The 14,013-nt window shown below is 37.8% G+C and overlaps 1 protein-coding gene across 11 annotated transcripts in view; it reads right to left on the reverse strand.

Annotated features, from left to right (window-relative positions):
- The window catches only part of RBMS3 (RNA binding motif single stranded interacting protein 3), an 864,086-nt gene that overhangs the window by 70,121 nt on the left and 779,952 nt on the right, over positions 1–14,013 (reverse strand). For all 11 annotated transcript variants that reach the window (XM_067561871.1, XM_067561866.1, XM_067561863.1 and 8 more), the window contains one exon: positions 8,329–8,375. In XM_067561871.1, coding sequence (XP_067417972.1) covers positions 8,329–8,375 — 47 coding nt within the window. The remainder of the gene's footprint in view (positions 1–8,328; positions 8,376–14,013) is intronic.

Raw genomic sequence — 14,013 nt, forward strand, 5'->3', positions numbered from 1 at the left:
TGTATACAGTATAGCTGCAACTGTGTTGGTCTCAGGATATTAGAGAGACGGGGTGGGTAAAATAATATATTTTATTGGACCAACTTTTGTTGGTGAGAGTGACAAGCTTTCGAGCTACACAGAGCTCTTCTTCAGACCTGGGAAAGGTACTCTCAGCATCACAGTTAAATACAAGGTGGAACAGATTGATTAGCATAAGTAGTTAGCACATATTCTACAGGACCATTCAAGGTAACATCTCTGAAAGTCATAGGACAAAAAGAGGCAGTTAGTGAGTTACAATTGTTGTAATAAGCCATAAATCCAATGTCTCTGTTCAGTCCATGATTTTCAAAGTTTAGCAGAGTTATCAATTTAAGCTCTCGGGCTTGTCTCATGAAAGAGTAGTGCAAGTTTCCTTTGAGAACTGATAGGTCAGACACAGAGTGATTGCTTTGTGAAAAGTGTTCACCACAGGTGATAAGGTGTTTTTGTCTTTAACTATTTATGCTAAGCAATCTGTTCTGACTGGCATTTAGCTGTGATGCTCAAAGTACCTTTCCTAGACCTGAAGAAGAGCTCTGTGGGGCTGGAAAGCTTGTCTCTCTCATCAACAGATGTTGGTCCAATAAAGGATATTACTTCACCCACCTTGTCTCTTTCTCTCTCCTAGACAGCTTAGGAGATGTCAACCTTTGTGTGACACTGCGCCTGGAGGGGGTTATGCCACTAATAGGCTGGATAACCCAAACCTGAACTTTGGTGACATTTAGAAGAAGATACAAATGGTAATTAGGGCAATTCACTGTAAATAACTAAAACTCTGAACTTGCCTAGTTAAGAGTTTGGAAGTAGTCATATGTCTGTAATTACCTATAATCTTGCTAGTGATTATTGATGTAACCAAATAGTTCCTATACTCTGTTAATGTAGAAATCAAAAGAAGATATTAGCATTTAGATGGAACTTGACTGTAACAACACCTTTGTTTTTATTTCCCTTTGAAGTTTAACTAGTAAATACCTGTGAATGGTTGTAGATTGCCAATTACCTCGTGCTAATGTAGCCAGTTACCCCTGTGCACAGGACATAGGAGATGATATTTGAAAGCCACAAGTAATCACCTATTAATTATTCAAGGAGGTACCTGCTGTGAAGAAGATATCAATAAACCTACCAAAGATCTATAAAAGGTCTATATGGTCCCAATTTTGTCAACTTACACCTGCTTGGATTCCAGCGGGGGAATTCAATTTGTAAGGTTAAGACTTCCAAGAATGCTCTGGAATATTATCCTGCTTATTTTCTCATGAGAGAACTGGAACAATCTACTATTGGACTATATATTGGACTATATAATTATAAAAGAACTTTGACAACACAGGAATTTATCATCTTTGCTGGGAAAATTACCTAAGAATTTTATTTTCATCTGTGTATGTATAAATGATCTTTTAATCATTACGCTTTCCTTTAAAAAAAAAAATATTAGTTTAGTTAAAAGTATTGGCTATAAGCATGTATTTGGGTAATATCTGAAATATTCAATGACCTGGTGGGTAATATGTCCAGCCCTTTGGGATTGGTAGAACTTTTTTATATATGGTGGACAAAGATTTTCAGTAACCTCCAACATATTTGACTTGGCTGTCTGGGTGAGAGCCTAAAACTGGATTGTTTCAAGGGAACTGCATTTTTGATTTCTAAGTGACCAGTAAGGTGCTGTAGAAACCATTTGTTGCTGGTTTGGTGAATCTAATTTTTGGAATTAACCAACCAGTTTATGGGAATTGCCTCTCTCTTTGCATTTCACTCTAACAGAACAATCTCAGTGTGGCTCCCCTACGGGCCAACATCACAATTTTCTTTTATTGCTTTTATTTGTACTGCAAGCCCATCATCTGAGGCATGCATTGGATGTAAGTGGTGCATAGGATTTTGCACAGACACTTTCTGCACAGGGGTGAATTAGAATGCATTCTCCCCCTTCCTATGGCATCTCCTCCACACTGAGGAAAGGAAATTAACAGTAGCCTTCCACAGCAGCCATGCAACACAAAAAAATTACCTTTTCTTAAACAAGTACATTGCTTAACAATCACTTTGGCAATCAGGATTTAATACTAATCAGTCTATTTAATGTAGCAGATTCTGGATGAGGAGTACAATAAATAACTGAGTCAGGAGAAACAAGTAGGCTGGGAAAAGCAGGCTCCCTTCTTTGAACATTGGGTATCTGTTTTCAGTATTACAAATCAGATTTTAAAATACCAAGGGCAGCAGGCTGAACTCTGGGGAAAACAGCAATAAATTGCCATTTTAAAGAATTCTATATTGCCTGAGAGTGTTGCACAGACAGCTATTTTTAAAATGTCTCCATGTAACATTTTGCATGTGTCCTATTTATGAGATAATGAAGGAGAAGATGTATGCATTGTTTGTTACCCTGTTGTTCAGAAGGGACTGAACATATGTTGTTATTTAAACCCAAAGGATTTTTTAAATACATTGACCTGTGACATTAGCAAAGTGCACATGTTTTCCCTAATCCTGTTAAAATGCTCTGCTGACCACAAGTGATCTGTTCCCAGTCAATGGCCAGTCAGATTTCACTTTGGCTATACTATTTTTTAGCAAATGTACCAAAGCAAGCTAGACACCATAAATGAAAACAGACTGTTAGGCAGAATTTACAGGAAACTCCATAGGGAACTACATAACAGAAATATAAATAAACTTCACAAGTAAAGAGATACTGTGAAAGGGGAACTCTTTAGAGAAAACAATGCATGTTTGTTCTTTCTGTTCTAATCCTATCCATCAAACTTGGAATGATATGTCACTGTATGGGAAGTTGAAATATTGCCAGTCAAGGTAAGAACTATCGGGTGGAAGACAGTTCAGGAGAGAAACTATTTCCTATTTGATCCCCTAATGCTGATTCCCAGGAATAAGCTCTCCAATAAATCCAAGCACACACTACCAAATTTGCAGGAAATGTTTGCTTAAGCCAAGAACGTGATAGACACCTAACCATTTCATTTTCAGCTTAGTGATGCAGCTATCTGAATAGTATATAAGCTTTTTGAATACACACTCTGGTAATATGAAAAATACATGCCTCTCAACTCTCCTGCCAATGCCATTTATCTGCCATGGTCTGGAATGCTTTCAAACAGGTATCATATAAAACAAATTATCAGGACAGTCAGATAAATTCCTAAGGCATGCACCAAAGCACTATGGAAAAGAAAGGAGAGAATTGTGACAGAACAAACAATTTAACAGGAAAAACAAGCCTACATCTGTACTTTTAGTAATTTTAGTGACACTGGGCCATACTCCGCAGTGGAAAGGGGGTGGAAAAGCCTTGTAGCCTTCTGGGGGAGAATTCCTCCAGTGAAGAAACTAAGGAAGTCAGTTGCAGGATGTCTTCTGAGGTGCCCTCTGCAAGTCCAGGTATAGATGGTATGTGGGGGACAAAACCAGGAGCAGGAGGTCATGAAGGCGTAGTGGACAATGGCAATGCTCAATGGCATTGCTGCAAAAAGGTAGGTTGGCTTGGGATGCTGTAGATTAGACAGGTCCCTGGAGCTGCTAAAGTTGGTGCAGCCCAGAACTGAGAGGTAGCTTAAAGCCACCTTAGACACTGCTCTCCCTGGGCTATCAGTTCTGTGTGGCCTCTTTTAAAGGCACCTCACAAACATCCCACCCAAACTTCTTTATACCCATTCACTGATGTGCAAAGGAGTCTAAAGTTGTATAACATACATGCTGTAGATCCTAAAGAGAGGGTAGGAATTAAATTTAAAGAGCAACCTACTTTAACGTACACATTGGAATGCTACACTCTCCTGGCAGCTACTTTTCTTGCTCTGCTTCTCTCTGTGGCCTCTTGGTTTTGGTGACAACAAAAACTCCTTTGGACTTAGAGGAGACGTGAGGTGAAAGTTACATGTTGGTGTGTGTGAGCCTGAATACATACTTGTATTAGAATCTAGGAATCTTAGTTGCCAAGGTATACACTGAAGTGGGGGGGACTGGAAGGAGATATAAGTAACACCAGCTTTGACTCCATCTTGACCCCTCTAGACTCACCACTGAATTTGGTCCCCAAATCCATTGGCATTGGAAAGCACAGTACTTTACCAGAACTGTAGGTTCTAGGTGTTCTGGGGTGGATTCTCAAAAAGACTGAGGCATAGCCTCTCTTTCTGCATCCTTATTTTTGCACATATAAAATGTACTTTATTTGCACTTACACCTGCAGTCAGGTTTGTTGTAGGTGCACATATCCCCAACTCAATAGCAAATGCAATGACGCAGGTGTAAATTTTGCAGCTGCAAAATAGAGGCTGCTCTTTCATTCAAAAAATGGATCTTGTGTGTGTATGCGGATTTTATGTGCCTAGAGAAAGCACATTCACCCATACATCTCATTACAGGTAAAAGTCCGCTCTGGGATGCCCTCACCCAGCTCCCAATGACATAGGAAGAGTTTATAAGGAGAGATTTATAAGTCACCTTAATAGAACCGTGTTATTTGGCACATACTACAGGAAAAACTCTGAGGGAAGTTTTTGTTGTCTAATAGTTCACACATTTCACTATTACATCCAAAAAACAAGCTACATTTGAGGATTTGACTCTCCATATTCGCTGTATGTCACTGTCAAAAATGCCAATATGGTTACTATGCTATGGGAGAATGTGCAACCGTCTCCATAGAACATGCACAATGGCAAGACCTCTTTTGCACAGAAATAAACACCATTTGCTCATTCCTCATGTGCACAGGCATTACTGAAAAAGTCAGATTCATGAATAGCATCCTGGGGCTAAGATAATGTAAGAGTACTACCAAGCATTATCACAGCAGCAATTTTCCATTGCAATAGGCCAGAGAGTAAGCTGTCAGAGATGGAAAACACCTATTTGAGTATCAAGTCCATTGGCCTGAAAATCCATAGTATAGTCTCCCAGATATCAATATTAAGATGATAGATTACATTGCAATCTTACAGTCAAAACAGGACTAAAACCTTAGCAACATTTTAAATTCGTATGTTTACAATGCAAATACAAGACTTTTGTATTTTCCTGTACAAGTGCATTAAAAAACTAATATCAATCTAAAGAACTGTAAAACTGATAAGGTAGCACTACCTACCTCTCCCTGAAATAAAATCCAAGTGCCTTTATACATGCAATTCAAGAAAGTCTGATTATAAGACAGAAAAGGCAGAGAGAGATTGAGAGGGGAATCGAGCTTCTGTACCTCAGTGTGCTCTTAATGGTACTTTAGATGTTCATATTGCATTGTTATGGTACACTAAGGGCCTGATTCTCCACTCCATTACACCAGTTTTATTCTGGTGTAACTCCATTGATTTTAATGGAGTTCCATTGGCATAAGCACAGTGTAATGGAATGGAGATTCAAGCCCTATAACTTAATAGACTCAAAAGAGAAATATCCATTATTTTGTGGGAGAAACTACTTAGCTTTTTTTTTGGTTTTTGTTTTACAAAAACTTCTCTTTTTTTTACTTCTGCCGTGGACTTCAAAGAAAATGGACAATCATATAGTAATAAAACGTACAGTACCATATGCTGACTCGGCTGAATCCCCTTTTTGTCATCAGGAGGACATACAGCCACTGAGTTAGTGTCCAAACTCACTCTCTTCCTTAAAGTTTGCTTCTGTTGATACCTCAAAAGCAATACCTTACCAAACTCCAGCTCCTCCAGGAGCTTTCCAGAGTCACCTCTGTCCTAGCTGCCTCTCTCTAGACAGCCACTCCCACCTTCCTCATATCCTGTGTGGAGTAAATTGCACCTCCCAAAATGGATCAGCAGAAGTTCAGTAGCTTTATGCAGGATTCTAAGACCTGCTATCAGGTACAGTCAACCTTCTTGAGGGTTAGTGTTATTGGTAACTCAAATCTTACCCTAAGCTTCTTCCTTGAGCTTGGCTGTCCCTGTGTTTTCACTTCTGTCCTCATGCTCCTGTTCCCAATTCTTAGAAAGCCACTCCCACCTCTGTTGTAAACCAGTGGAGTTAATAAATAACCACACCTCTCATCTAAATCAACTGGATTTTGTGCAAAGCTCCAACACCTGCTAACCTGGGTCATACGAATAGGCCTGCTCACCCTTGCTACAAGTACAATGTCTTGCTTTTGCAAGGACTAGGGTATATTCTCAACTTGATGTTCAGATTTTAGCTGCACATCTCCCATTATTGCTAAAGAATTACGCAACAAGAATATTCGTTACATGAAAAATTGTGCTAAAATACAGTGCGTGATACAGTCCTTCATGCCTGAGCATATTGATTCATATTTGTTCACTTTACCAGCCCAATGTCAAGGTGCTCCCACCTTAACTGGGCACAGATCCCATTAGCTGGTTTTTCATTGCACTGACAAATGATAGCAATACAACCACCAAATATGCAAATATGCATGTGAGAAATAATACAGATTTCTATCCATATGATGTATAGAGACTAATAGATGAGTTGTGGGGGAGCTAAAAAGAAATCATTGAATCAAGGGGTAATGATATTATTAAGGTGACAGCAGAGACATCTTATTTTTATGATGTGTTTAGTACCCAAAGATGGAATGCCTATTATATAATTCGCTGTGGGTCAACCATGGTTTTCTCCATATTAATGAGTGCCCTTGATGACACTTCACTCAATTAGAATACTGCCATGTCAGCATTTGAGTGAGACTTTTTTTGTGTTGATCAAATTGAAATGTAATGACCTCCTAGAAAAAAAGAAAGAGGTCAAGATCTGTAATCAATTGTTAATATATGATAAAGCAGATCTACATTGGAATTTTCCATTGGATATTGCATTGCAGAAAATTGTTTTTTTTCCCCCATAAGGCAACATAATCTTCAAGAAACTGAACAATCCAAATGCCTGATTGATATTGGGTACTCTGTGATACAAATAATGTGTGGATTTGAAATAACTTTCAGTATAACGTGACGGAATTTTACAAATCACCACAGAAGTAAACATAAAAAGGGTGTTAGTCATTCTGGGTCTTTCAAATTACAATTCCCAGAATGTTCATGTTACTGATATATAGGAACTATCTTTAAATAAAAGCTGCTTGTTTTGATGATACACTGGTGGATTATCAACATTGATGATTTTATTTCAAATATGCCCAACAGTGTTCTACCAGCTGAAAAGTACACAGTACCACAGAGAGCAGCTCAGGAAAGAAAGAGATTTGTTCAAGAAAGAAAGAGATTTCCACATAGGCCCAGAACTAGGAACTCCTGAGTCAAGTCAGGGTTCTGACAAATCTCCCTTTGGGTCTTGGGTAAGTCACCTTATTGCTCTGCCTTAGGATCTTCATCCCCAAAATGGGGCTAACATCTACCTTGGAGGGATGCTGTTTGCAAAGTGCAAAGTGTCGTTGAAAAGTGAATTAGTATTCATTTGTTTTCAAATACTTGGAACATTTGTTTTTAAACATTTAATGCATTAAGAAATACTGAAAAACAAAACAAGAGTTTCTAATGTTTCATATATTTTTCCCTCTATGGACAGGAGATCCGAGATGCTAGCCACTAAGGTGCATACATGGAATTTGGTAAGGTCTACCCAGACTCACAAGTTTCCCACACTTTTAATTGATGATAATGTAGATAGAATGCAATTATTACCATCAACAGCTCTCCAGTTCAACAGTCACTGTGAAGTAATTCATATCCAAAACACAACCGATTTCAAACCATCATCATCTGGCTGGAAATGTGCTCTGGATATTAAGGACTGAATGTTTCAGCCCAGCAAATAATTGTAATCAGGTGTCAGATAGTTAAATGACTGAAGCGTGCAGGCACATTTGAAAAATTGCAATCTACAAGTTGTGGGTGAAAAATGAAGGCAAGCATAGTTTATAAGTCTAGCCTAAATCTGTTTTGCTCAAAAACTAACCTAAGGCTTTGTCTTCAGCCTGTTTGTTCAGGCAATGCTGTGATAGCCATCCAGCTAGCAGAAGGAACTCAGATTAAGTAACAAGTTTATTACCCAAACCATGGTGGCATCCTCAATAATTGTTTTAACTAAAATGAATACAATACAGGGAAAAAACAGTGTTTGCCAAATGGAGATGGAAACCATTAAGAAAAGAAACTTCTTATTCAAGTAGATATTACAAACAACAGAGAATAAAAACTATAAAATGTACTTGCCAATGCACCTTGACATAATTTATAAAAGGATTATTAGATAAATTTGCTTCTAAATGAGTTTCACTGCAGAAAGAGAGTTCTGCAAATAATTTAAGAAAAGAATTGAAAAGCATATGTTACTTACCCATTCTGTATAGCAGCTGTTGGATCATAGGTCAAAGCCATGCCAGCCTGCACATAGTTAGGGGGGAAAAACAGATTTTTACTCTAACTGTAGACAAAATGGCATTAAACATTCTCTTACAATTCCATTTAACTTGCATTCAGTTTTGTCTTAGGTCCACAAAGCAAGCTAAAATTTCTCAAAATAATCTGGTTACCTTCCTTGACAGAGATATTCCCAGCCTATTGGTTGTGCTAGTATTTTTGCTATCCTTTCCCTACACCACTTTAGGCCAAATTATGTTCTTAATTACATCAGTATAAATCAAATACTCACTATGATCAGTGGAGTTACTCCAAATTTATACTGGTGAAATTGAGGGCCAAGTTCTGCAACCTGCCAGTGAGGCAGGTAGTTCACAAATAGACTTACACTAGCTATGGAAGAGTTAAGCACATGAACAGCTTCATTTTCTTTCAAAGACCACACCATCTATGGTCTGATCACACTATGATTTCTCTTTACTGTCAGCAACAACTGTAATGTGTTCATTAGTCTGAGAAAAGTAATATTGAATCTCTGCTGGCAAGCAGAAATGCACAACCAATAACAAATGAGCTAATTTATTTATAAAGAGATTTTAAAACATTTTAGGGAGCTGGCTATCTAAAAGATTTGCTAATGGGCTACACACAGCCTTTCTACTACAGGTCAAAGGGACGAATCCAGTTGCTCGTTACTACAGCAGCAGATGGTGACCCGGGTGGAAGGAGCTGGCGATGTTCAAGCAGCTTCTAGTTAACAACTGTCCACATCACCATTAGCAAATGAGTTGGCAGGCTCAGCAGAAAAGCCAGGGATGGAGAATGAACTTCTCCACGCTCACTCTTACAGGTGGTATGTTTGGTCAGGGTTGGTGGGACAGTTTGGGAAGCAAAAGTGCCTGGCCGTGTCGTGTTGCCACTTGAATCTCTAGGGCTGACAAGCCACCACCTCTCATGACCTGTGCGGTCATTTGGATTTTTTTTTTTTTTTAACAGAGGTAATGTATTTTAAAATATTTGTGTGTTTTAAAGTCCTGCCAAGAGATGCGAGGATTTGTTCTTTGATATGGGATTGGGAGAACAGAGGGTAGATTCTCCTCAGACTCAGCTGCTCAGCAGACCTTCTTTAAAAGGATTCCAAGGTGTGGAAGATCTTTATGGAACTTATGCTGCAGATGCTGTACTGCAGGTTTCACACTGTTGATAGGATGAAGGGCATTGCCAGGTCCTATCTATCTACACACTTACAAGTAACACCCACTGTTACTATCTGAGCACTTGCCCCATCCCGGGTGGCTCTCCACAGGGAAAGAGGACGGTGCATAGGCTTAGTGAGCCAGCTGCCTGGCCCCACTTCTGTTCAGGCAACAGATGATCCATGCAGGACTGTGCTGACAACAGGGCACAGATTGTTTGATTGGAGACCGTTTTCTGAAACAGTGAGCTAACACAGTAGCAGCACTTCAGACTACAATGTGACTTGGTGTCATTTTGGAAACATTTATTTTAAGCAAAAGCTTAGAATTTAGAGCATTATACCATTCAGCTAGCATGGCTTTTCTTCACCTAGGGTTATAATCTGTCCCTGATGTTGGGGCAAGATTTTGTTTTGTTTTGTTCATTGAAAATGTTGCTGTTTCAATGAGATATTTACACCGATATATGGAAGCTGTCCCAGGAGACTAAGTCCATGAATATGTGGCTAATTTTAAAAAAAATAAATGCGATGTTGTTGGGGTTTTTTTTCACTTGAGTCATAGCAAAAAATGGCTGAAGAGCATTTCTTCAAACTTTTAAAAATCACAGTTGGGTTGAGTCCTAAAACTGAAAATTTCAGCCTAAAAAATGGAATACCCTAGAACATTGTGAGGATCTGAAATACTGGCAACTATTTACAATCTTAACACTAAATACTACTACCAGTAAAAACTCTGTGTGTGTACGTGTGTGTGTGTGTGCATGTCTGTCTGTCTGGAATATGAAAAAATAGTTATTTGGAATCGCTAAATGTGTAACCTAAAGAAAATATATGAGGGTAGAGACATAACAGATGTTTTGTCATGTGTTCAGGATGAACTGCTTAACTCACTCATTGCTTCTCCATTCCTTTACACTCCATACCTTTCTGCTTTCTCTGTGTATCCTATTATTTGGGATAGATACATTACTCGGTAATGAAAGTTATGCAGGTTATCCCAAAACACTGCCAATAACACTAGTATAACAAATTTATTTTTTCTGAGATTCATTTTAGAGAAAAGTTCCTTTCTTTTCCTTTCTTTACAGTTGTAAAATTTGTTATTGGTTCTAATTTTTAATATCCCTCTACTAGTAAAGACAACTTAATTAGCATGTGCAAGCCCTGGAGGGACAGAAAAAATAGTTCTAACAACTTTTTAAAACCCTCTAAAAACACCTTAAGAAGTTTTCTATAAATCATTGTGTTATAAAACTTTAATATTCCATGCCACACCTGCTCAAGGCTGCAAACAAATGCTATAATCCCTTGGAAAGGAGGGATCCAAAAAGATAAGGCGTGGGTTGCTAGATTTGATGGTCATGAGATACACAACCTTAAAACTGTCTCTGGATCAGAAATAAATATTGTGCATCCAATGCCCTGGATCAATGTAATTTGGGGATAAAATTCCAGTACGAGGGAAAAAAGGAGGAAACACAAAAATAAATATAAAGAAAAGCTGCTTGCCAGCTCTCCAAAGTTACAGATGTTAAAAACAGCTTCAGTAGAGATTGACTGGCAAACAGAGTGCACCTGAGGCAGGCAAAAGTGCACGTATTACATAATTACAGGTATTTTCCCCATGAATATTTAAACAACATTTTTATGGGTCAGATCTTCAATTGGTGCAAACTGGCATAACTTCGTGGGTTGATCTATCTATCTATACATTCATCCATCCACACCCTCCCTTGCATATATGTTACCATTACATTGCTAGCTTTTATGTGTACTAAGGATAAAAAATACTGTGAATATTATCTGCTTGGAAAAACAAAAATGTAAAAAGCCAGATTCTGATATCCTTACTCCAGACTGAATAGCATAGGGCATACTTGTGAAGAATGAGGATCAGAATATGACCCAAAAAAGTTAATGATGATCACTATAAATTTGACTATTACATTTGCCACTAAGTGAAAGCTTCGGATTAGACAGTCAGACAAGACAAACACATGTTGCAGTGATATATATTTTGCCTAGTAATACACTTAACACTGTATCTCTAACATCCCACACCTCAGAACGGTTTCAAAGAGCTGCCATTCCAAACAGCTGCAAAACAGAGAATTTATTTACTTCTTTTCCAGCAATTTGTGTCATTTCTCCCCACAAAATCACACTGGCCTGAAGCCCAAGAGAGCCAATATTTATCCTGCACCAGTGACAGGTTTACAGTCTGAAGTTTCATGACTCATCAGGGCTAGAAACTGATGAGTAACTATAGCCTATGTGAAAACCATCCATCATTTTCTCTATAATACGATAAGCAGAATATTGAAAATACCAGAAAAAATATATGAGGGATAGCATCAAACTTCCATCCAATGCAGATGCAGATTGCTGGAAGGATGTTCTCGAGAACAAAGAGATGAAGGCCACATAATTCATGCCTCAATGTTTTCCTGTTCCTCAGCTGTGTGAAATAGTGAATACTATCTTCCAAGTTTTTTCATCCATCAGTATTACTTATGTTGCAGTGAGGGGATAGCATCTCCTTCATTCTATTAGCAGTGGCACTGATGATGAAATACTAGCTGAAACCCCAGACAGTTATTTGTCAGGTAGCTTTTTGGTTACTGAATAATTGGACCACAGATTTTCAACAGCAAGGAGGTCTGGGGGTGGGACCATACTTTGCTGTTTATTGATATTTTTGGTGGCTTTGTAATTTTGGGTGCCCCAGAATTTCAATACCTAACCATCTCAAAAATTAAATTAAAATTAAAGGTTAGCATTGGCAATTGTTATGGTTAATAATAATAAACAAAAAACATTCTGGGCAAATAGAGAATGAGTAAGCTTAGGATATTTCAAACATCATGGAAGTGAAAGCAGATTAACTGATGGGGAAGTGATTTTTATTATACTGTTTAAATCTCTTTTTGTTTGTTTGTTTGTTTTCCTTAACAACTTCTGAATTCAAATGCCTCATGAACATTTGGAAGAAAAGCCATTTTGTTAAGGATTCAACATCCCCTCCTCATCACTTCAGGACTAAGAGAATTCCTAACGTACATTGCTATCTCTTCCAGTGAAGACCTCCGTTGAAACAGAGAAGACAAGACTTAATATTCTTCAGATTTATAAGGTTAAAAAACTGAAAGAAACCCAACAGAAACAATCTAAGCATTCACTACATCTAGTAATTTTGCACACAACTAGTCTATGCTAAAACATCCTGTTATTGCTGTTAGTCTGTCCTCTTCTTGCCCATTTGTTGTCTGTCTCACCTATCTGTTACATATTTGTCTTTTGGATTTTAAATTCTTTGGGCATTTCCTTTATATTTATATAGTCCCTAGCATGATGGGACCCTGAATAACTGCTCTTGGTGCTACCACACTACAAATAAATAACAATATTAAAACCTCTCAGGTCTTCTGGCAAAGCAAAAAGGGCACAAATCATTTTCTTAAATCTCCAGTTCACCTTTAAATTTTTTTGGGTGATTGATAACTAGGAAGTGGAATTATAATATTCCCTACATAAATTTTCTTTCTACCACATATATAGCTGTCAAAGGAGAATTTGAAAAGTTTAGACAAGTGACTACTACAAGCACAAGTAACACCGCTCTATGAAAACTAACTAGTTTTGACCCATGGACATTAATCATGAAAAAATATACTCTCATTTTCCCAAATTCCCTTTTATTTTAACTACACTGTAATGCGAAGCTTCAAAGGCATGCAAGAAAATAGGTATTTGCAATTTAGCAAGTTTTCAAAAGAATGACATTTTCAATATTTTGCTAATGTAGTTTTCTAATTACTACAACAGGAGATTAACAGATTCTAATGAAACTACTCACTCTGCATCTTTCTTCAAACTTAAAATCCTTCCTTGAAAAACACACAGGAAATAACAGAAAATCTTACATGTCCCTGGAGGGCAAGAGTTGCCTTAGAAAGGAAGAAACTTGAAAACCCTCATTCAACATTTTACTTTGCTTAATTCCGCTGGCAAAAAAATTGTGCTCAGCCTTTTTTCTCTTGTTATGATTTAAACATAAATGAGTAAGTTTCCCTCATTAAAAAGATACTCATTTGCATTGTGTATGTAAATTGTAATTTGTGAATCACACAAAGAAAGGATTATATTGTGGAATGATTAGTCAAAAAATCTCACATATCAAAACCTGTGAAATAAGCCAGGTTTATTAGTTCTCTGTAGATTGTTTCTGAACTCTAACAGCAAGGGCCATACAGTCTGAACAATATTTTTCTTACACAAACACAAATAAAGACCAATTCATGGTAAGGTCTAGACCATAAATTCTGTGAAACATCCTAGATTCATAGATTCCAAGGCCAGAAGGGGCCTTGTGATTATCCAGGTTGACCTATATAACACAGGCCATAGAACTTCCCCAAAACAATTCCTAGAGCATCATCTTTTAGGAAACATCCAATTTTGATT

Source organism: Emydura macquarii, unplaced genomic scaffold, assembly GCF_026122565.2.
Source record: "Emydura macquarii macquarii isolate MOO-44397 ecotype Brisbane River unplaced genomic scaffold, CSIRO-AGI_Emac_v2 contig_2422, whole genome shotgun sequence".
Taxonomy (NCBI): Eukaryota; Metazoa; Chordata; order Testudines; family Chelidae; genus Emydura; species Emydura macquarii.